Genomic DNA, 22,981 nt, shown 5'->3' with positions numbered 1-22,981 from the left:
TGCACTGGAGGGGGCAAACATGGTACGTGGAGGACATCCAAAGCCCTAGGGCACGGACAATTGCTTGTATTAAAGTCGCTGCTGTCAATCGCGGCATAGGCCCGAAATGGACTTCTGGTGTGCTGAGAGAGGGGTGGGGGTGGAGGGTGGACGGGGTGGGGATGTTGCTCGATACTGACCTGTCTGTTCGGATGTTTCATTCTGTGTGTGGTTATGTACCAAAAATGCCAATAAAAATATTTATAAAAAAAAAAACCAAAAAAACACAGGAAGCAGAAAGCCCAATCAGAGACTAATCCAATTCATCAAGCAGTATAGCAAAAGAATCAAACATAATTGTCATTTCAACTGATTGTGGCTCTTGCTAGAAAAAAAGTCAGTTGGAGCATAGAGTTAAAACAACTAGCATGTTAGGCCAGTGTGTATATATGCTTTCTCTCAATGCAAGTTTATGGAGCTTGGCCTTGTGACAGAACCTTGTTACTCTTAGCTAATGAGCATGTTTTATAACCTTCTACTTGAGGATGAGATGGATGTCCTTGAGGAGAAGATATTATTCATATATAATACTAGGTTTATTATTGTCCTCAAATCCCACTTCCACTTGCCAGGTTCAAACGCAAGGTTGCACACCCAAGAAATGAGCCTTCTGGGTTCCAGTCCTACTTGAGTCATGAAAATTAGCAAGAGTATTCAATACCTTAGGAGGCCCCAAACTACTATAAAATGTCATCCATATTGATTACAAAGTATCGGTACATTATTTAATATATATGTGAATACTGACACTGTATTACATAGAAATATTTGCAAATGATTCCTGCAGGATTTGAGTTTTCACAACTCCATATGCTAATCTTTTACAACCAGATCATTAGAAGATTATGGTCTACAGTATCAAATAAATTCAGAGGAAGTCACCGCATCTGCCATGTCAGGTCAGGATCATAACTTACAGAAGCTTCTAGGTAATGCCCAGGATAGACTTCTATGGTCTTTTACTTTCCTCCCTCAAAGATGCACACGTTTTACCATTTAAAAGTTAATGCTGTGTGATTAACAGAATTGCACAGATTTGTTCATCAAAAATGTGATAAAATATTACATAGAAAAGAATGGCACTGGGATCCATGCCGAGCTGAGAAGAGCGGAGGAGACTGATGAAACATGGTGGTTGGTGTGTTGATATTTTGCAAGGTTCAGGGTTATATGGAAGGGACTTGCTCATTTCAGGGAGGTTAGTCACCAAGCCGAACTCGAATGTTAAATCTGATTTTCTGTGTAATATGCAGCTGTGTTGATTACCATTTAACTAATTGATTGCCAGGGTGTCTGTGCACTCCTGTGCCTAACACCTTTTCCATTTTTGGGACAAACCCTATACAAACATTGGAGGGGAACTCCCCAATACAATTGTGCTCTGTGTTCTTTTTTTTTTTTTATTTTTTTTTTTTTAAGTTCTTGTATCTTAATTTCAATATGACAATAACATAAATTGGCAACCAAAAATGAAGATACAGAGTAAGGAAAATTATTTACGGAATACAAAAGTCCAACATTACTCAAAATAAGAACTCCAAATTTTGTCAAACTTCCTCGTCCCACCAATTCGCTGTGCATATCGCAGTTCACTCTTTCTAACATTCCTCATTTTTTTAAGCCAGACATTAAACAAAGGAACTTGAATTGACTTCCAGTTCTGGAGCACCAGAGACCTTGCCACTGCCGTTGCAATAAATAATAGTTTAACCATCTGTTCTATCAAACCGAGATCAGAGTCATATCCATACAGTACTAATTTAACGTTATAAGTAATCTGGATCCCACAGTACTTTTGCAAATATTCGAAAATCTCATTCCAAAAAGGCACAATTTTAAAACAGTGAGCGATAATGTGAGACCAGTTAGCAGGAGTATATTGCTGACATCTAAAACAGATGGCACTAGTATTGACGTACATTTTAGCGATGGCGGCAGGAGTGCGATACAGGAGCCATTTACTGAAAAATAGCATTCTTCTCCAGTTAGATCCTCGAAGAACACTGAAATTCAACTTATTTAAGGTTTTCCAGGTATTAATAGTGAGTACATGATTCTCCTGTTCTTGCCATTTTTTAATGGCTTTCTGACTCAGATCTACCTCAATATGTTGGGCTAAGCAACGTTTCCATGCCCCTGGCTTCCTCATCCGAGGAGTCAAAAACAAATCGTCCCATAACTGACTAGAGGAACCAATAAGTCTTGGCTCCACTTGTTCCAGCATTTTAAAGATCGAAACATAGGAACCTAGTAACATAAAATTCCCCGAGAATAATAGCTGCATCTCTCCTGGTAACAACCATGCCCCCTCCCTTAAAAAATCTGAAAGAGTATAAAACCCAACTCGTTCCCATTGCAGTACAGTATCCACTCCAATTTTCATTCCCATAAAAATGAGAGCATTCCTTAAGGGAGTTCTGATATTAAACTGGGGGAGAGAATATCTTTTAAGAAAGACGTCACGACGCTTAAAAAACCAGAGCATCATCTTGTATCGACTAAGTTTCGGTGATTTAGGAATATGCAACGGAAATGGGGTCTGAGCTTCATGATAAATTCGGTCAAAAAAGAAATTAATAAAGACATTTGGACTCTGCATTCCAGATTTAAACCGCTCTAAATATTGGGCAAAATATGCGCTATAATTATCTCTAACATTAGGTACGGATAAACCTCCCAATTCAGTTTCCAAATAAAGAGTCCCCATTGCTATCCTGGGACTTTTTTTTGCCCATATAAACCCTGAGAATAACGATTCTACTTTTGAAAAAAAGCCACTGGGCAAAAAGCAAGGAATGGCAGAAAATAAAAAATTGAAGAGCGGGAAAATAGACATTTTTATAAGTGCCACCCGCCCCAAAATGGAGAATGGCAACGAATCCCATCTGATAAACAAAGATTGGACCTTACGTAGAAGAGGATCAAAATTCAGCATAGTGCTCTGTGTTCGAGAAATATATCTGCACATCATGAGGACATGCTGGGTGCACTTGTTTGTGATTTATACATTTGTTAGCAAGGCAGTCATGGAGTTAAATACGTACAGAATCCTGAAAGACTTAGTTCTCCTTTCAGTCCTTCCTACTTAACAGTCTATAGTAACATATGTCCCTCTTTCATCTTTCCGTGTTGCAATAATGGAGCGCTTTCGTTCAGATTTCCGATGCCACATGGTCCCCGAGGCATGCTGCTTCCTGTTTGAATGTATATGGTAAGGGCTTCTCCTTATGCGGACACTCTTGTTATGAAGTTTCAGCACCAATACGGTATTGCTTGCACGTGTGTACAGTGTATTCGGAGATTTATGGCACCATCTGGCCTTTCTCCCATTGATGTTCTCCTGAGGGTTGGTTTGCCCATGATATCAGCATTCAATAACCTTGAGCGCTAGGAAAGACTTTTCTCTCTCTTTTAATGTATGTGGTAGGGGGGTCCATCCTCTGGGTGGGATGCTGTTGATTCAGAGCATAAAGATTGTCTCCTCTAAGCACCGAAGCTATGGAATCCATAATATTAGGTTCTAATCATAAACACACACTCAGAAACTAGAGGCTTCTCATTCAGAAGGAAGGACTATGGTCCAACTTTTTGTGCAGCCTGTTTTTGTGAACTTGGCCCTAGCGCATCAGTGTGCTTTGCAAGAAAACCAAACATGTTACAAATATTTAGGCACAGGACGATTGAGGACTCTATTAAAAAAGGAGCATTCACGCATGTAGATGTCTTCACGTGTACATTTACTCTTGCACGTAGGATCAAGTCTACGGTTCCTTGCTATTCACGTTTTAGAGGCCTAGAGCTCTAATGTATTAGATGCCGCCATGTCTTTGACAGATGATACCTCTTCTAGAGTGATTCATTTAAGGCGGTGCCTGTAGGTATTTGCTGTCCATTCTTCTGCTAAGGACAGGCTTCTCATATACCCCAGGGGCAGCTCCTACTTTCAGCACTGAAGCTTGGTGATTGGGCGCTAGTATTAGATGTCTGTGGTAGCTCTGGTCTCTTCAGCAGGCTCGGTCTCATATAGTGGTCTCTGTTTGGGGAGCGGTGATAGCAAGTGTTGCCTCCTTCTTCTAACCAGATAGGACCTGTGCCTCCTATTACTCTCGGTGTTAGATGTGTTTTTTATCCTTTGAAACAGCCGTCTTTAGGGTTCTGACATGTTCCACTCTTTCTGCATAATTTCCTGGTTGATCGTTCAACGTAGACGCGTTCTCCCATCTCAACGCATGTCCTTTAGGTGTCTGTGCTTTGCTGTCTCGTGGTGTGTGGAACAATGTGCTTCTCCTGGTGGGGGTTGTATTAGATGTTTTACGGCAGTTATTCCTACTTTCAGCACGAGTGCTTTACATCTGGTCTTAGAAGTCCCTCAGTTCCTACCACACGTTAGTTCTTTTTGGGATTCTCTGTTGTGTGTTTCTCTTAAGTATTTTACGATAGCTGACGGCCCTCCTTCCAACACTGGTGCCTCATCTCTATTGTGAAACGTCCCTTAGCTTTACGGTAGTTCGTGGCCCTCCTTTCGACTCTAGCCCTTTAATTTTGCTTTTAGACACCCTAGGTAGGTTTAGGTTATTAATGGTAATTGATGCCCCTCGTTTGAACACTGGTATTTTTTTTTTGTTGGGTGTTAGACGCCTCTTGTCTTTGGCCCATGCAAATGCGATGTGTGTTTTTACCAGCACCGTTGAGTGCTGCTCATACGATGGTGTCGCTCCTTTCACCACTGGTGCTTTTTATCTAGTGTGGATAGCCTTTGACATCTGTGACAGGATGTTTTTCTGCATAGCTATGCTCTGATTTATTTTAGCTAATGTCCCTCATCTGAACACTGGTGCTAATTATCTATTGTTAAATGCCCCTTGGCCCATGCACTGGGCTTTTTCTTCCAGTCTCTTCATAAGGGCTGGGTGGTATATGATACCCCTCCCTGCAGCACCTGACCGCTGCAACGGGCTGAATCTGGGTGGCGTCGAATAGGTTGTTCGATCGTATTTATGTCCCTCATTTACGTGCTAGTACGCAGCTCTGTTATTAGCGGCGCCTCTATTCGAGGTTTTACGGTGGTTGCTGTCCCTCCTCCGGTGCTGCTATGCTCCTCTCAGACACTAGGAGCTGTCTCTGGTGCTGAAAGCAGCGAGGCTCTGCGAGCGGCTGAGAGCGGGATCCGCTGCCACTGCCGCCAGCTCCGAGCCCCCTCCCTCCCCACTTCAGCTGATTGCAATCACACAACAGAGCCGCTGCCAGCCCCAGCAAGCTGCCTGCTTCCCCAGCCCGGGGAGGGGCGTCACTGAGCCTCCTGCGGCCCCTCCGGTCATCCTCCTCGAAGCCCCTGTGGCCCTCCAGTGTGTCTCCTCACCCGGCTCCAGAGCTCTCTTCAGCACAAAGTATTTCTGTGCCAGCCAGCCGGGAGGAGGAGGAGGGTGGATCCGGGTCCACGCGGACGGCGAGGGATCTCCGTGCACCATGTTTGCTGCCTGCCTGCTGCTCGCTGCTCTCCTCCTGCACGCCCGGACAGAAGGTAGGCACCGGGGGCTCCCCGCGCTTTGCTTTTCAAAGACGCCGCCTGTAAAAGTAACCTTTCACATTCATCTAGCGTCGTCCTAGTCACACCTTCACCCCGCCAGCCCCCGCCCCGGGTGGGGAGCCTCCGACTGCCCTCGGAAGAGGTCACTCCTGGGCCCCTGAGCCCTAGATGGCGCCCCTCTCGCACTTCACTTGTCCTTTGAGGAGTCTCTCCTCAGCCCCTCACTTGCCCTTTGCGGTCCTTCATACCTTATCGCTGTCCTGTAGCCCTTCTCCTGCCCTCTTATGAAGTCCCTCATTCAAACCTTTCATGGGGTCCCTCTCGGTCTTTTCCACGCCCTGTGATAACCCTCAGTCATACGAGCCCCACTGTCCTCTGATAAGGTCCCTCGTGTGTTCACGCCCTGTGTTGAGATCCCTCTTGTCCTTTGAGTTGAGGCCATGCCATTCCCCCTTGTACTCTGATGAGGGGACTTCTGCTCCGTCCCTGCCCTCTGAGGTCACAGGCTGTCCTTCTTCGGCCCCCGTAGTCTCATGCCCTGTAATTCAGAGGGTCCTCTCTCTCCGTTGTCTTTCCTTTCAGGTCACTCGTGATCCCTCCACTTTATCGCTCTCTCCTCGTACCAGGTCCTCTCGGGTTCCCACCTATCCTCTCACGAGGCCCCTCATGAATCATTCATGTGAGTTCTGAGGTCTCTCGTGGCCACTCTCGTGCACTCTCAGGAAGTTCTCGGTGGGCCTCCTGCAGCTCACTGGTGACGTCCCTCCAATTTGTTTTCCTGCCCCTTAGTGTGGTGCCTCTTGAGCCGCCCCCTGCGGGGCCCCTCCGGTATCCGCGCTCTCTCGGATAAGTACTTCCTTGCCCGGTGCTCGAATCTCTCCTGCCTCTGATGTGCACCTCCCTCTAGGGCATAGGTACTCACAAACATTGGCCCAGGGGCCACAAAGTACAGTCTGAAGTGTGACCGAGGGCCGCCCTGATGCCAACTGGGTGGCAATAGGGGACCTGGGTGGGTTAGGGATTGTGAAAGGAGGTCTAAAAACATGTTAAATAAACGGGCTAATATTTATTTGCAGGTTAATAAATGCTTGCCCGTTTATTTAACATTTGTTCCTAAATATTAGTGTTTAACAATTGAACAGCAGCTTATGCTGCTGTTCACCGGGGGGGCCACAAGTAAAGGTCAAGAGGGCCGCAAGCGGCCCCCGGGCCGTACTCTGAGTATCACTGCCGGAGTCTAGGGTGTCCTTTCTGGGGGTCTACTCCTTCCCTCTGAGGGTTAATTAGATCACTCACAGACCCCCTGCTCTTATCGCAGTCCCTTGCTCCCTGTTCACCTTCCCGGCCCCCTGGGGCCCCTCCTGGGCCTCCTCCCCCCAAATCACCCATTCAGGGATGCTCGCCCTCTATTCCTCGTTCTGCCTTCCCCTCCTTCTAATGGTTCTTCCCGCCATGCCCTCGCTCGACTCTCGAATTGTCCTGCACAGGTGGTGCCGCCTTGGTGCCCTCATATACCCCCTATATTATGAACGGCCCGTCTTGCCTTGGTTGGGGGTGGGTCCTCGGATACTCCTGCACCGTGGCCCCACCTGAGTGCCCTCCAGTGTCTTCCTGATTACTCCCTTTCCCCTCACTTGTCTCTCGGATACTCCTGCACACACAGTCGGTCCTTCGTGGAGCACTTCACCCCCACCCCTCCCTCACCCGAATCGTTTGATACTGCTCCCATCTTAATGAGCATTTAACAAAGTGAACTCTTTTTTTCTTTTGCTTTTAATTCCTCCCTGGTTTAATCACTCTCTCGGGCCCCGAAAGCTCCTTGACGGATGCTTTTCAATAACTCGCCTTCATGTTAAACCGAAAAATTGGATTCCAATGGCGGGATCCGTGCTTGACAGATCCCTCTGTTCTGGGAGCTGAGTGCCTGGGGTCTCCCATAATTACTCCTTTCCGATAATCTCATTTTGTTGCAAATAGAAATGGCATTTAATCATTCTCCCTCCCGAATAATAGAATTTTTATGCTGCAATTTGTTCCGACAATGAGCGGCGTTTTCGAGCGCTACGCTCATGAGGTGAGGTTAATGGCAAATGGTGTGGCACCCGCTGAGGGGTAACTGCGTGCCGAACTCGTGCTCCGAGGGCGTGTTAAAGTCCCTTAGCCCCCACCCCCCAGATCAGTTCTGGGGAGGCACAGCGTTGGGTCGTACAGTGGGGTCATGCCTATTCGAAGAATTCTCTCCCCACGAGAACATTGACAAAGTTTTGGCGGGAGTTTCAGAGTGTACTGTGATGAAGAGTGTGCTGAGAGGAGATGTTGGGCGGGGCTTTAAGTCACCCCCATAAATACCCAGATACCCCTCTGCCCGAGGAGCTTATCATTCGCCAGGCGCGACCTAAACAGGCATTCTTGTTATGTTCAGAAGACTGTTCACGACCTTTCGATTTCCCACACCCTCCTCGAGACATGCCTACACTTTTTTAGCCTTTAATGCACCCCCTTGACAAGCAGACGCAGTTTAGATAAGAGATCTAAAGCGCTGGGAGAAAATGCGATTTTCCCAAGATCACACAATTAGTTTAAGCGGGAAAGCTGGGATTAAAGGTCTGGCTCTTTGATTTCACCATCTATAGTTTAAGCAGCAGATTTCCTGTTTCTCCCCACGTGTTATATTTTGATTGATCGTGTTTTTCTAAAATATTAATCTGCAAAATGAATCACTGTTGCCGAATATTGTCAAATAACGGAACCCTGAGAAGCAGTTCAATTTTAGCCTGAGAGAAAAATCACTGAACTGCCTGGAAGGGTCCATGTCACAGCTCTCAGACATGCAACCCGAGGAAGACAAAACATTTGAGAACTCAAAGAAATATCTGCGTGTTGTCACTGATAGAGCAGGGAAAGTCTCAGGTTTAAAAGTTCCGCTATAAAAGTAGATGTCTAATACAGAACATACCGGCAGAGAGTTATGCATCTGTATTCCGTGGACGGGGACCTCGTGGGAGAATCTGTGTTCAGAGGGGGGCAAGGGGCTTTTCTTGTTAATTCCATATTGATTCCATACTTAGTGCCTTTGGTATTTCTTTGTATTTTCACCCAGACAGGTACAGTATGGATATGAGCATTGTTTTTAAAAATTCTATATATTCCAATCAAAGTCTATACATGTCGGAATTGCAGAGTGGGATTTCAGAGTCCGAGCCAGGCAGATTTACTGGGATGCTGTACATTCTCATAGATGTTAGTGATTTTGGAACACTTGTGCCTGTTTGACAATAGGAATTGGCAAAAATGCATGAAAAAACTGCAAGCTCCAGCAGTATTGGATTCCCCAAAATGTGTTAGCTTCGGGAGTGCAGATATCATCCCGAATCTGCTCATTTGGCAATAAGGCGAGTAAAGTTCCCTCGGCTGCACTGGCGATGGAAGTGGTGGCGGGTGCCTCCTGAGAGCGGAGGAGAGCGCACTGCCATTCTAGTGCTTCGGAGATCAGAAATAGACATCCAGGCGCTCTAGGGGGCCTCTAAGGCCAACCCAAGCCTGCCCTGTCCCTCTGTTGTGTACTGCGGGGCTCACACGGAGACTTGCTGACGAGGTGGCGAGTTGTGACTATCAGCCTCTTCCTCCCTAGAGAGGCCTTTATTGTGGTGGGGTAGCCAGGCCCTCCTCGCCTGTTACTCCCACCCCTCCTCTAGTGCACTAGTTGCAGCCATGATATTTATGCCCCGACCTCCCCTTTACAGAATGTTCACTATCTTTGAGATACACCACCCACCAATGCACATTCTCCGATGATTAATCGAATCTATCTGTATTTACTCCCAATGTATCTTACGCAGTTGTCGCCTATACAGTTTTCCTCATTTACCTCGTCACTTCCTCTCACTGTCTGGCTGTATTTACTCTAAATGTATCTCAAGCATATGCTGCGTGTGCCAACACTGTGACGCGCTCTGATGCCCTCGGGCCGAGTTTGCGCTATATAAAACCCAATAAAGAAAGACACTGCAGTCTGTCACCATGACTAGCGATGTAAAGCTGATGTTGCATCTATTTTACACTCTGTGTCATGAGGCAACGTTCTGTTCCTGCACTCTCTGTACATTGCTCAGACATCCTTTAAGATTGCCTCTTTGGGGTAGAAAAAAATGAAAGAAAGAAACGCCAGAAAGTTGTATAAATACTTCCAGGGAGGGGAACTGTTTCCTAAGAGGCGCTCACGTTGGCCTGAGGTCCATGAAGCCACAGAAGCCGCCCACGCGTCACTCCATGCACTAACAGACAACACACATACGACCCGGGGTACATCTTTGTGGCACCCAGTATCTCCCTTGCGGCCCCGTCCTAGGATCATCCTTGCGTTGAGTGAGCGCTATCTCAGGTGTTGTGCTGTAAGTGTTATATATCCTGGGCCGTTATAGCCCCGGATTCCACAACCACACACTGCCTTTTGAGAAACAGATCCATTGTAAAAGGTGAACGTGTTTTGTCCCTTCGAGGGCGGTTATTCGCCATTAGTGTCCGCATTGAGAGCAGGTGTATCAGTGCTTACTGCGCCCTTGTTCTGGTGCCACGGGTTCTCATCCGTCAGCTGTCCTCCTCCCTGACCTTTGACATGGCGCTATGACCTCCCTGCTAATTAAATATAATAACTGCCTGACTGATAGTGGATCAAACGTATTTACATCAGCTTTGCTGAAAATTGACTGTATTCTTAGAATTCTTTTATCAGGATGTGTCACAGAGGTCGCGTGGAGATAATGAGCAGGAAGGCTGCCAATGACTGGAGCCAAAGAAAGGATCCTCGCCCCCGAACTGGATGTGGCAGCGAGTGATGGGGAATGCATTGTATGTGAGGGGCGATACAGTGTATGTGGTGAGCAATGCCCGGCATGCAAAGAGGAGGGCACTGCATACGATGGGATATGCCCTGGATGTGATGGGATTGTCCTGTATGTGATGGGGAATGTCTTGTGTGAGATGGGGAATTTCCTATATGTGATGGGATTGTCCTGTATGTGATGTGGAATGTCTTGTGTGAGATGGGGAATGTCCTGGATGTGATGGGATTGTCCTGTATGTGATGGGGAATGTCTTGTGTGAGATGGGGAATGTCCTGTATGTGATGGGATTGTCCTGTATGTGATGGGATTGTCCTGTGTGTGATGGGGAATGTCTTGTGTGAGATGGGGAATGTCCTGTATGTGATGGGATTGTCCTGTATGTGATGGGGAATGTCTTGTGTGAGATGGGGAATTTCCTATATGTGATGGGTAATTTCTAGGGATGGGCAGAATGTTCCGTTCCGCCTGTGGAACTGGCGGAATTTAGGCCACTCTGTGTTACTCTTTAATGCAGATTTCTGGCCAAATTCTGCCAATCGTGAGTGGTGGAATTTTTCTCCCACGAGGCTCCAGAATATGCAAGCGAGGTCTGGCATCGGGGTTACCGGCGTTCAAGAGTGGTCGCGGTCAGAGGGCTGCAGTTTGAATAGATTTGGTGCAGCACAAGTAGATTTTCTACTCGAGCGGCAGCAAAATCAGCTTGAATGGTCACAGGCACTTGCGCAACGCATGGTGCCGTTTGTGCTGATTTTCAGCACTCCTCACGCTACCGGCGCTAAATTGCGGAAAGAGCAGTGCAAGCTGCATATTTTCCACTTGTTGGCGGAATTCCGTGGAATCTTGCCGAGTTTTTCTGTAATTCCGTGGAATTTTGCGGAGTGAAACTCTGCGGGTTCCACCCACCCCAAGTAATGTCCTGCATGGGACGGGAATGGGAAATGCATAGGATGTGACAAGGAAATATATTGTATGTGACAATGAATGTCCTTGGGATGAATGGGAAATGCACAGGAAGTGACGAGAGAATACACTGTATGTGACAAGGAATGTCCTGGGTGAATGGTAAATGTAAAGGTAGCGACGAGGGAATGCAGTGTATGTGAATGCACTGTTTGTAGAAGGGAATGGCTTAAGGGTGAATGGTAAATGCACAAGAAGTGATGAGGGAAAACACTGTATAAGATGGAGAATGTCCTGAAGTGAACAGGAAATGCATGAAGAGTGATGAGGGAATACACTGCTTGGGATGTGGAATGTCCAGGGGTGAACTGGAAATATACAGGAAGTGATGAGGGAATACACTGTATGTGATGAGGAATGTCATGGGGATGAATGGGAAATGCACAGGAAGTGATAAGGGAATACACTGTATGCAACGAGGAATGTCCTTGGGGTGAAAGTGGTATGCTCTGGAAGTGACGAGGGAATATACTGTATAAGATGGAGCATGTCCTGAGGTGAAAAAGGAAATGCACAGAGAGTGATGAGGGAATGCACTGTATGTGATGAGGAATGTCATGGGAGTGAATGTGGTATGCACTGGAAGGGACGAGGGAATACACTGTATGCAACGAGGAATGTCCTGGGAGTGAATGTGGTATGCACTGGAAGGGACGAGGGAATATACTGTATAAGATGGAGCATGTCCTGAGGTGAAACGGGAAATGCACAGAGAGTGATGAGGGAATGCACTGTATGTGATGAGGAATGTCATGGGAGTGAATGTGGTATGCACTGGAAGGGACGAGGGAATATACTGTATAAGATGGAGCATGTCCTGAGGTGAAAAAGGAAATGCACAGAGAGTGATGAGGGAATGCACTGTATGTGATGAGGAATGTCCTGGGAGTGAATGGGAAATGCACAGGAAGCAACGAGGGAATACACTGTATGTGGTAGAAAATGTAGTGTATGTGATGAGGGGCGTTCTGGGCGTGAATGAAGAATTCACAGGCTTTGATGTGGAATAATTAGTGGATGCAAAATTCCGGTCGTGATTTGAATCAAATTTACAAATCGCCCAGAAGAAAATAAGAATAATCAGCAATCATGGGGAGTTTAGAAGAGCAGTGAACACCTGACTGTTTCCTAAAACATAATTCCAACAGGGTGGGCACAACTCACAAGTACTACTGGCCTGTGGGTGCAAACTGCAATCCACCGCTCACTCTGTCGTTCAGACCGTCATGCAATGCTCCACTGTGACATGCCCGCTGCAAACCAATCAATGTGACTCCTTTAAGCACACCTCAGCCAACATTCTTTCAACCAAGCATAACAAAACAAGGTAGAGACATACTCATCCAACAGGAAACGTGCTGTGGGCCCCCAAAGGTTTTAAAAGACTGTGTACAAATGGCAAAATGAAACTGTATAATGCATGGGACGTTGGAGGATTCTAAGTGTGATGGCATGGGCATTGGAGGATGTGACCAGTCAAGGGGCGTCTCAAGTAAATGCACTGCATGTTTGGTGACAGCAGTGCATGTGAAAGAAAGCGACCCTTGTGATGGGAAATGCACCCAGTGATGGAGGACAGCCTTAAATAGATGGGAAAAGACACCCTGTGTCGGTGGAATGCCTGGGTGCGATGAGAAAAGACACCCTGTGACGGGGGAATGTCTGGGTGTGATGAGAGAAGGCATCCTGTGATGGGGGAATGCCTGGATGTGATGAGAAAATGCACCCTGGGACGGGGGATTGCCTGGAGGTGATGAGAAAATGCACTCTGGGACGGGGGGAATTCCTGGGTGTGATGAGAAAAGGCACCCTGTGATGGGGGAATGCCTGGATGCGATGAGAAAATGCACCCTGGGACGGGGGATTGCCTGGAGGTGATAAAAACAGCCACCCTGCGATAAGGAAATGCCTGGATGTGATCAGAAAATGCACCCTGTGACGGTGGAAAGCCTGGATATGAGGAGAAAGGTCACCCTATGGTGGGAGAATTCCTGGATGTGATCAGAAAAGGAAGCTTGTGATGGGGCAATGCCTCGGATTGATGCTGAAATAAAGGATGTGGGTGGGGATGCCGGAGTCTGATGGATACATGCATCATGCCCTCTGTGATGGATTAATGCTTAGTATGATGCTGAAACAAAATCGGTGATGGGAGAAGGCTTGAAGTGTGATGATCGATGGCGAGGGTTGTGATGGGAAACGATTGTGTGATAGGATTAGCATCGGTCAACTTGTGATGCTTTAAGGCATCCTGTGATGAAGGAATGAATGAATAATTTTTTTATTGTTACAAAAAAACATGCACAGTATATCCTTTCAAAACCCTTATTTAGGCTTACTTAAAACTCAACATATCTTTTCATTTAGTTAGTATCAAATTAGTACAATTAGAAGGAAAGAATGAAAACTATTAAAAATTGATATATGGTCCACCATTAAAACAACAATTTAAATGTAATCAATTTTGCCTTAGCACAAGGCTTGACTTTCACTTAGGAGTCTTTGGATATGTCATGCAAATTGTGCTAGCCTTGCCAGTTCCATTGAGATCTCCAAATTAAAAAGAAGTTCCATTGCATCTGAACAAGTGCGAGTGCCGCACTTTAAAAAAAGTGGTTTTAATAAAGTGCAGCGTGCGTACATCAGATTTGGACACATACGGACTAAGGGGGTCATTATGTTGGCGGACGGACTTCAGTTCGTCTCCCACTGTATCGTATCTGGGACCGCCCGCCTACAAGGCAGCGGTCCAATAGGCTAAATTATTTTGTGACAGCCACTGTGGCGGTCACATTGGCCACCTTTAACATTGCGGCCGGTACTGCTAGCTTCAGCCCCAGCCGCAATGTAAAACAGGGATGTTTTACATATCTCTGTGCTACTAGACAGGCACCATGCGGTGCCTGTCACTTGGTTCAGGGATATGTAGGAGGGCTCCCAAAGAAATGTGCCAGGGGGTAAGTGGGGCCCTCTATGGGCCCCCAAGGTCCATCCCCGCCAGCCTTTTCATGGCAGGTGATCTGCCATGGAAAGGCTGGCGGGGAGGAAATCCTATTTCCGACGGCAGTGCCAGGTAGGCATCGCCACCAATTCAGGGATTGGGAGGCCCTCCGCAACACCGGCGGGCTCCAGGAGCCCGTCGGATGCGTGGCGGTCGGAGTTTCAGACCTCCATGGAACTGCCAGGCATCGTAATGTGGCGGGTGGGGAATGGCCATCTGATGGCTGTCAGACCGACAGCCTGTCGGTGGCAGTCTCGCCGCCACCGTAGTGACCCCCAACGTGAGCCAAAGTTTTCTCATGTTGGTGGAAACAATCTGCAAGAGGGAACCATCGCAAGGGATTTCCAGTGGGCATATTTGGAGGAATGTCTGGGTGTGATGGGTAATTTCCCTCCTGTGGTGGGTAAATGCACCCAATGACTGGAGAAGGATTGAGGTGTGATGGGAAATGGCGTGGTCTGTGACGATGGGTAAGTCCACTCGTTAATAGGCGAAGGCTGGCTGTGTCTGGCTCCCACGAGGCTGGCCACTGGGTCATTCTGTGGCTGCAGCAGGGCAGGCTTGAGAAAGACTCCACCCCAGCAATTCCCGCTGCTCTGTACCTCCCGCTCCGTCCCGCGAGTATGGCTGTGCGGGGGTGGGGCCGGGGCTGGGCGTTAATGAGAGAGCTTCCTACGCGGGGGAGGGGGTAGGAAACGAGAATAACCGCCCTGTCCCCAACAAACACATAAATAACAATAAAGGCGTTGTCATTCCGGGTAATTGATTGCCCCTGCTTCCAGCTGAGCTTGGCAAGCTGATTATATACATATTGCAAAACAATTCTGCGAGAGGATGCCAAAAGCATGCTAGGGAAACAAATAAACCGCCAGCATGAGCCCGCTCTCCTAGAAGTACCTGCATTATTTCTTTTAATCTACTCACTTCCATAATTGCATTTTGGAAATGGTATTTAACAAACAGCCATCATTTCCAGGACACTGTCAGGATAAAAATAGCGAAAGTTACTTTCAGTGCACAAAGAAACAGAGGCGTTTTAATCTGAGCTATTGTCTGCGTGCAGGAGCCGGAGGGGCCTGGGGGATACAGAACAAGAGCCCCTGTACTAGAACCTTCTCGGTGGGTTCTGATGCTGCCCCTCACACACCAGAGGCTGCTGTCTGCATGCAGGAGCCAGGGAGGGATGCAGGGTACAGAATAGGTACCCCTGTGCTAGAACCTTACTGATAGGAGAGGCATTTCAATCCGAGCCACTGCCTGTATGTAGGAGCCGGAGAGGAATGGGGGATACAGAACAGGTACCAGTGTATTAGAACCTTACATATAGAGTCTGATGCTGTCCCTTACACACCAGAGGCATTTAAATGTGAGCTGCTGTCTGCATGCAGGAGCCAGGGAGGGATGCAGGGTACAGAATAGGTACCCCTGTATTAGAACCTTACTGATAGGTTCTAGTCCACCCCATACACACCAGAGGCATTTCAATCCGAGCCACTGCCTGTATGTACGAGCCGGAGAGGAATGGGGGATACAGAACAGGTACCAGTGTATTAGAACCTTACATACAGAGTCTGATGCTGTCCCTTACACACCAGAGGCATTTAAATGTGAGCTGCTGTCTGCATGCAGGAGCCAGGGAGGGATGCAGGGTACAGACTAGGTACCCCTGTACTAGAATCTTACTGACAGGTTCTAGTCCACCCCATACACACCAGAGGCATTTCAATCCGAGCCACTACCTGTATGTAGGAGCCGGAGAGGAATGGGGGATACAGAACAGGTACCCATGTATTGGAACCTTACATATAGATTCTGATGCTGCCCCTTACACACCAGAGGCATTTAAATCTGAGCCACTGCCTGTATGTTGGTGACGGAAAGGGGGGTGCAAGGTGCAAAACGGGTACCCCATACTAAAACCCTATCGGTGGGTTCTGACGCTGCCCCTTACACACCAGAGGCACTTTAATCTGAGCTGCTGTCTGCATGCAGGAGCCAGAGAGGGGTGCAGGGTACAGACTAGGTACCCCTGTGCTAGGACCTTACAGATAGGTTCTAGTCCGCACGTTACCAACCAGAGGCATTTATATCTGAGCCATGAACTGTATGATGGAGCCGGCGAGGAATGGGGGATACAGGACAGGTACCCATGTATCAGAAGCGCACTTATGGAGTGTGATGCTGTCCCTTACACACCAGAGGCATTTAAATCTGAGCTATTGTCTGCATTAAGGGTCAGGAAAGGCGCAGGGAAACAGAGGAGGTGCCTGTGTACTAGAGCCTTATCTATGGGTTCTGCTCCCACCCCTTATATGATAAAGGTATTAAAATATGAGCTACATTCTGCATTATGGAGCAGGAGAAGCAAGAGGATACAGAGCAAGCACCCACGCATTATAACCTCTCTGAGGGATTCTGATCCCACCCCTCGCACACCACAGGCATTTAAATCTGAGCTGCTGTCCGCACTGGGAGCTGGAGAGGCAAGGAGGGTGCAGAAGACGTGCCCATAAATTATAACCTGGCTGAGGAGGTCTTATCTTACCCTTCCAACCAGAAGGGTTTAAATATGAGCTACCCTCTACATAAGGAGATGGGGAGGCATGGGGGCACAGAACAGGTACCCAAGTACTGCACTCTACTCAAGGGTTTATAATCCCAGCCTTCTCACACTGCAGCTATTTATTATGTCCTGGTATCACTGAGGCCCTCCTCTTGCACAGACACCTGTTCCACCAGAACCACACACCTTTCCCTTCATTATTAAACACTAACCCCCTCCATTCTTCTTTGGATTAGGGTTCATTAGCAGTGGTCCATATATAATACCGTACAACATTGATGACATTTTGTTTGATGCCTACCCTTAACTTAGATGCTAATGCACTAGAAATCCCTAACCATATCTGGACTTGTTCCTGCGTGTCCACACATTAGGCCCCCGAGTGAGATGGTGCCTGGTCCCAGTGATGTACTTTACTCCGCATACTTCCCTTCCCTGACAAAGGAACCTGGGTGGGTCGCTCCCTAAGGGACGACCCCACACACCTGCAATTCCTCCTGAGGTAAGCTTGTGCATGGGGCCTGTCTGCCTGCCAGGATACCTACCTTGGACACCCCTACACCCCTCCTTCTCCCCCCAAGGGCCTGTGCTAGTTTAGTCCCCATTACGCCTGTGCGGAGGCTGGCTAGAAGGGCCTGTTGGCAATGTTCACTCCCACACCCCCGTTGCCCCTTCAACCTCTGGTCGACTTGCTGCAAGCACCCCATGGAGGGCCCCGTGACACCGCTGTCATGTTTAACTAAATAAAAAGGATGCCTTATATGGACCCGAACTAACTCACCCATCATGACCTCACCTGGCAAGGCTACACAAAAATACGATAAATACGACATTGCAACCATGCCTTTTGACTGGACAGTATATATATTACACAAATTTAAGAGGACATCAGCCACCAAGGTAACATCTAGGTTCCTAGATTTAGGGATAGTGGTTGCAAAAAGACTGGTAACTAAAAGGTGGAAAGCGGCGGATCCACCACATTTGCAGGCAAGGCGTCATTCATTGCTAGTATGGGTCAAGGCAGAAAGCATCGCCATCAGACGCGAGGAAACATTGGGTCTGCATCAAGACCCCATAGCAACATACTGGGACACCTTATTACACGAGTTGCCGCAGACAGAGGAGGGGGCACCCGAGGGGCCATCCGACTGAGGGGCAGTCGAACAGATAGCATAAAATACACATATCACTTGAAGGTACGCCGCTATACACCACGGCCACTTATGTGCCAATCAAATGACTGCGCAGGCGTGTACGCCACAAACGGGAGACACCAAGTAATGCACTTGCAAGGCAATGCTACGTAAACACATGCGAAGACAGGGGGGAAGAGATAATATGGGCAGGTCACTGTTGTTGCTTTCCTTTTTTTGTTGTTGTTTCATCCGTTCATAGGCCCAATGTGACAGGACTAAAAGAACTCTTGCAGAGCTACACAACTGTTCTGTTTGCACTCAGTTGTACCAACCTGTAAACTCTGCATAATCTGCAACGATGACCAGAGGACCAATGATATAAATGCTTTATAATTTGGAAAGCCATTAAGATATATTAGACATGCATGTTACACAATATGTAATTGGTACAGCACTTTGTATCGCATTGATGGACTGCAGATGTACCTGCATTATACCATGTGCCCTTATTATATTGGGAAAACCATTGCATATATCTGTCGCACTTCATAAAAATGCATAAACTCAATAAAACAGATTTAAACAAAAAAATGCATAGCATCGAACCACTTCCTACGTACGATCAAAACAAAGACCAAACTCTTCGAACCAAACGCCTTACACTGTGTTGCATTCTACCTATGTAGGCAGGCGCTTCAGCACCCTAAATAGGGGTGGTAAGCGCTATATAAAAGTTGCAATACAATACAGCTACTTGCGGTGCCAGCGGCATTGCTACCCGCTATGGCTGCTGCTACTATGAAAACTACTTCGACCAGTACTGTGGCAAATAAGTGTTCTACATCTAGTGTCGCAGCCGTTACCACCTCTGACCTTGATATTACTGCTATCCCCAGCAACAACTAGTACTTCTGTTACAACTAAATACCTTGGGGACTGGACAAACAGCAGAAAAGTGCTGTAGAAATGCTGCACTAGTACTTTATTTCTTTACTTGGTATTAGTAGCTGCTGTTACTACTCCCACAAAAGTAGTATTTCCATAACTACTAATTCAAGCAGTACATTTTATTATCAGGACTACTACCACTGCTGCTAGCACTGCAACCTCTGTTGGCATGATAGTTACACGCACCTTTTCTGTGTTAGCTCGTGGTCACCAAACACATGTGAACTACGGAACGCTATCTATAAGTGTTATGATTGTAATGAACATTTATAGAGCTCACTTCTGACAGTTGTATGGCCTCGCAGCGCCTTCAGGGTCTGGAGGCCTTTCATCAGGTTCAGAGATGTCAAAAGTATTGGTGTAAGTTACCGGGGCAATTGGACCCGTTTTTATTCCACGGGATCTTAAGGGGTAGGCCCCTACATCTGTGTTCGGTGATCGATTAGTAATTATCAATCAATCAGGGGTTTGTAGAGCACAACTACTCAAATGCGAGGGTCGCAAGGGTCTGTGTGGGGGGAGGGGGAGACTCCGTAGCATGCTGGGGCCATCTGAAGAACCAGCGCTTGAGGTCTTTCCTGAACTGGGGCAGTGTGGGGGTTTGGCGGAGGCAGAGGGGGAGATCGTTCCAGGCCGTGGCTGCAAGGTAGGAGGACTTCCCTCCCGTTCTGGTCTTGTAGATGCGTGGGATGGTGTCCAGAGAGAGGTCAGCTGATTGGAGGTGTCTCTTGGGTGTGTGGAAGGAGAGGCGGTCTTTTAGGTATGCTGGTCCGATGTTGTGGAGGGCCTTGTAGGCATGGGTGAGGAGCTTAAAGGTTATTCTTCTTTCGATGGGGAGCCAGTGGAGATTGTGGAGGTGTTGGGTGATGTGGTGGTGGCGGGGGATGTCTGGTACTAATCTGGCTGCGGCGGTCTGGATGGTCTGGAGGGTGTGAAGTAGTTTATTGTTGATTCCGGCATAGAGAGTGTTGCTGTAGTCCAGTTTGCTGCTGATGAGGGCGTGCATGACCATTTTTCTGGATTCGGTGGGATCCATCTGAACATTTTATGGAGTATGTTAAGTGTGTTGAAGCAGGCCGAGGATACGGGGCTGATCTGGCAGTTCATCATGAGCATTGAGTCTAGTATGATGCTGAGGTTTTGTGCATGATCTGTTGGGGTAGAGGGGTGTCCGAGGGCGGTGGGCCACCAGGTGTTGTCCCAGGCAGATAGGGTGAAGCCAAAGATGAGGACTTCTGTTTTCTCAGAGTTGAGTTTCAGGCAGATCATCTTCATCCAGGTGGTGACAGCTTTCATCCCTTCTTAGAAGTTGTACCTGGTGATGTTGGGTTCTTTGGTGAGGGAGATGATGTGCTGGGTGTCGTCAGCATAGAAGATTATGTTTAGTCCAAGGTTTCTGACGATGTTTTCAAGGGGTCAATGTAGATGTTAAAGGGGGTGGGGCTGAGGGAGGATCCCCGGGGCACTCCACATCTGGTCTCTGTTGGTTCCGAGAGGAAAGACGGGAGGCTTACTCACTGAGTTCTGCTTGTTAGAAATTAACATATCCAGTCAAGGGCCTTTCTGCGGATGATGGTGCCGTGTAGTCTGGTGGATAGTGTGCGGTGGAGATGGTGTTAAAGGCAGCTGGGAGGATAGGAGGATGAGGGCTGCCATTTGGCCCTGGTCGAGGAGGGAGCAAATGTCATCGGTGGTGACGAGTAGGGCGGTTTCGGTGCCGTGGTTGCTGCGGAATCTGGATTGGGAGATGACCAGGACATTGTTGGCTTCGATGAAGTTTGCTAGCTGGGTGTTGATGGCCTTTTCGATTACTTTGGCTGCGAATGGGAGTAGGGAGATGGACCTGAAGTTTTTTAGGTCCATCAGGTCTGCAGAGGATTTCTTCAAGACAGGGTTGACTTTGGCGTGCTTCCAGCCGTCAGGAATGTGGCGGTTTCGAGTGAGCAGTTGATCATCCGGCGTAGTTCTGGTGCGATGGCCGTGGCGGCTTTGTGGAAGATGTGGGGCAGGCAGGGGTCTGAGGGTGCTCCAGAATGGATGTTCTTCATGGTCTTCAAGGTGTATTCTGTCGTGAGCGGGGTCCACATGAGTATGGTCTGTTGGGTGGCGTTTTTGGGATGGTAGCTGGGGCGGTGCAGAGGTCTTGGGGTATGAAGTTGTCATAGATCGTCTTAATCTTCAGGTGAAAGAAGGTGCTGAGTCAGTTGCAAAAGTCTTTGGAGGGTAGAACGTCTGTTGTTTCACTGCCGGGTTTGGTGAATTCCTTGACGATGGAGAAGAGTTCTTTGGAGTTGTGGGCGTTGTTGAGGATTCTTGGTTATGAAACCACCTTATAAGGTGGAACTCTTGGTTTCTGCCCTTCTTTCTTTTCCTTTAGTTTTCAGTGCTTGGTTATATGAGCACAATATGTCATACATAGTGTTTCATTAATGTCTGAAATCTCTTTTGTTCTTTACCTCATCTGCACCATTCTGCTGGCAGAGTGGGAGAGGGGGCTGGGAGGGGAACTCATCCTTTGCATCTTTTCCGCTATGGCTTTCAAACATGTCATGCATTTCTCAAACCAGGGAGAAATATTCTGGAAGGAAAAAAATAAGACACATTTTCATTTCTTTTTTCAAAAAGAAGCAAATCCCATACAATAAATGTACGTGCTCTAATTTCACGCTGCAGGGCACACAGAATTCTAACTGTTCATACCCGATTATAAATGTTATCCATTCCTTTCGGAGCCCCTGCCTTTTTCCTGCCTCCTGTAATGCTCAGTTGTTCTGTAGTGCTTAACACCAGGGGCCAGCCTGTTTCTAAGTGCATGCAATTTTCACAGATATGGTTATTGGAGACTGGGAAATTGAGAGATTGCTCAGGATCACACAGATTGGTCAAAAAAGGAAGCAGGGATCAGAATACAGGAGCCATATCGTGCATAAAGTATCCTTGTGCAAAAATCAGGGCGCTCCTATTCATGGGCGTCGATTCACCAAAACACCAGGACGTGACATCACATGTCATTCCACCCAATGACATCACAGGAATTAACATTGTTTGACTGTGACCCTGGTGATTTCACAGGAAAGTAATGTTACACGTTCATTGACCCTGCTGTCATTAACAAAGATGATATTAAAATAAAAAAATATAATAAATGATAAAGAAAAGCATGACATTTTACAAAATAGATAAAAGTGTACTATAGTTATAAAGCACATATTGCATAGGCTGCTGTGATAATGTGCTAGGGACACAATCACGAAAAGCTATCGGCGTAGACTAAAGTTTAGGTTAGACCTATTTTCCTTAGTAATCAATTTTATACAGAAGTTTGTTTCAGATGCAATTCCAAAACTAGTTAAATCAAAGTCTCTTGCAACGCCTGCTCCCAGTTACATGGCCTCGAAACAGCACTTGTTGCACTCTATGGAAGTGCACTGAGGCACTGTATCACAAAACCAGCATGTCTGATTTTGGCATAGGGCCTCGCAGCAAGGCACCTTGCAGCGCTGCCCTGCATCAATGTGAAAGGGCGGGAATACACCGTATTTATGCAATACTTTGCATTCCTGTCCTTTCTCCCTGAGCTGGTGTCGTTTTGACTGCCTAACCCCAATGCAGGGAGGCCTCCATTGCATGCAGGATTGTTTTTGTGCAGGAAGGGAAGCTTTCCTGAACAAAAACAATCCAAAGAGGCATTATCCCCATTCTATGTGTGCTGCAGAATGCACCACAAACAGAAAGAGGAATAAATGAGGAGAAATAAAGATATTTCTTCTCGTTAAGCCTCACCTCAGGAGGAGTACGGATGTGGTGCTTCCCTAGGTTTACATGACTTTGTAAATCTAGGGCAGTGTTAAATTCATGGGTGCTGCATGGGAAAACCCACTGCAATGCCCATGGAATGCCTCCGAGGCACAGAGTAAGGCGATGCAGCGTTTTGCGCAGTGTTGCCTTTGTCAAGAATCA

The 22,981-nt window shown here is 47.3% G+C and overlaps 1 protein-coding gene across 1 annotated transcript in view; it reads left to right on the top strand.

Annotated features, from left to right (window-relative positions):
- The first annotated feature begins 5,171 nt into the window (after nt 1–5,171).
- SEZ6 (seizure related 6 homolog) overlaps nt 5,172–22,981 on the top strand; it is a 1,090,094-nt gene continuing 1,072,284 nt past the window's right edge. The window contains exon 1 of the mRNA XM_085649158.1: nt 5,172–5,560. Coding sequence (XP_085505284.1) covers nt 5,506–5,560 — 55 coding nt within the window. The 5' untranslated portion in view covers nt 5,172–5,505. The remainder of the gene's footprint in view (nt 5,561–22,981) is intronic.

This window comes from Triturus cristatus, chromosome 3_2, assembly GCF_964204655.1.
Source record: "Triturus cristatus chromosome 3_2, aTriCri1.1, whole genome shotgun sequence".
NCBI lineage: Eukaryota > Metazoa > Chordata > Amphibia > Caudata > Salamandridae > Triturus > Triturus cristatus.
Note: the sequence above shows the minus strand (reverse complement) of the source record. Positions and strands in the feature narration are given on the sequence as shown.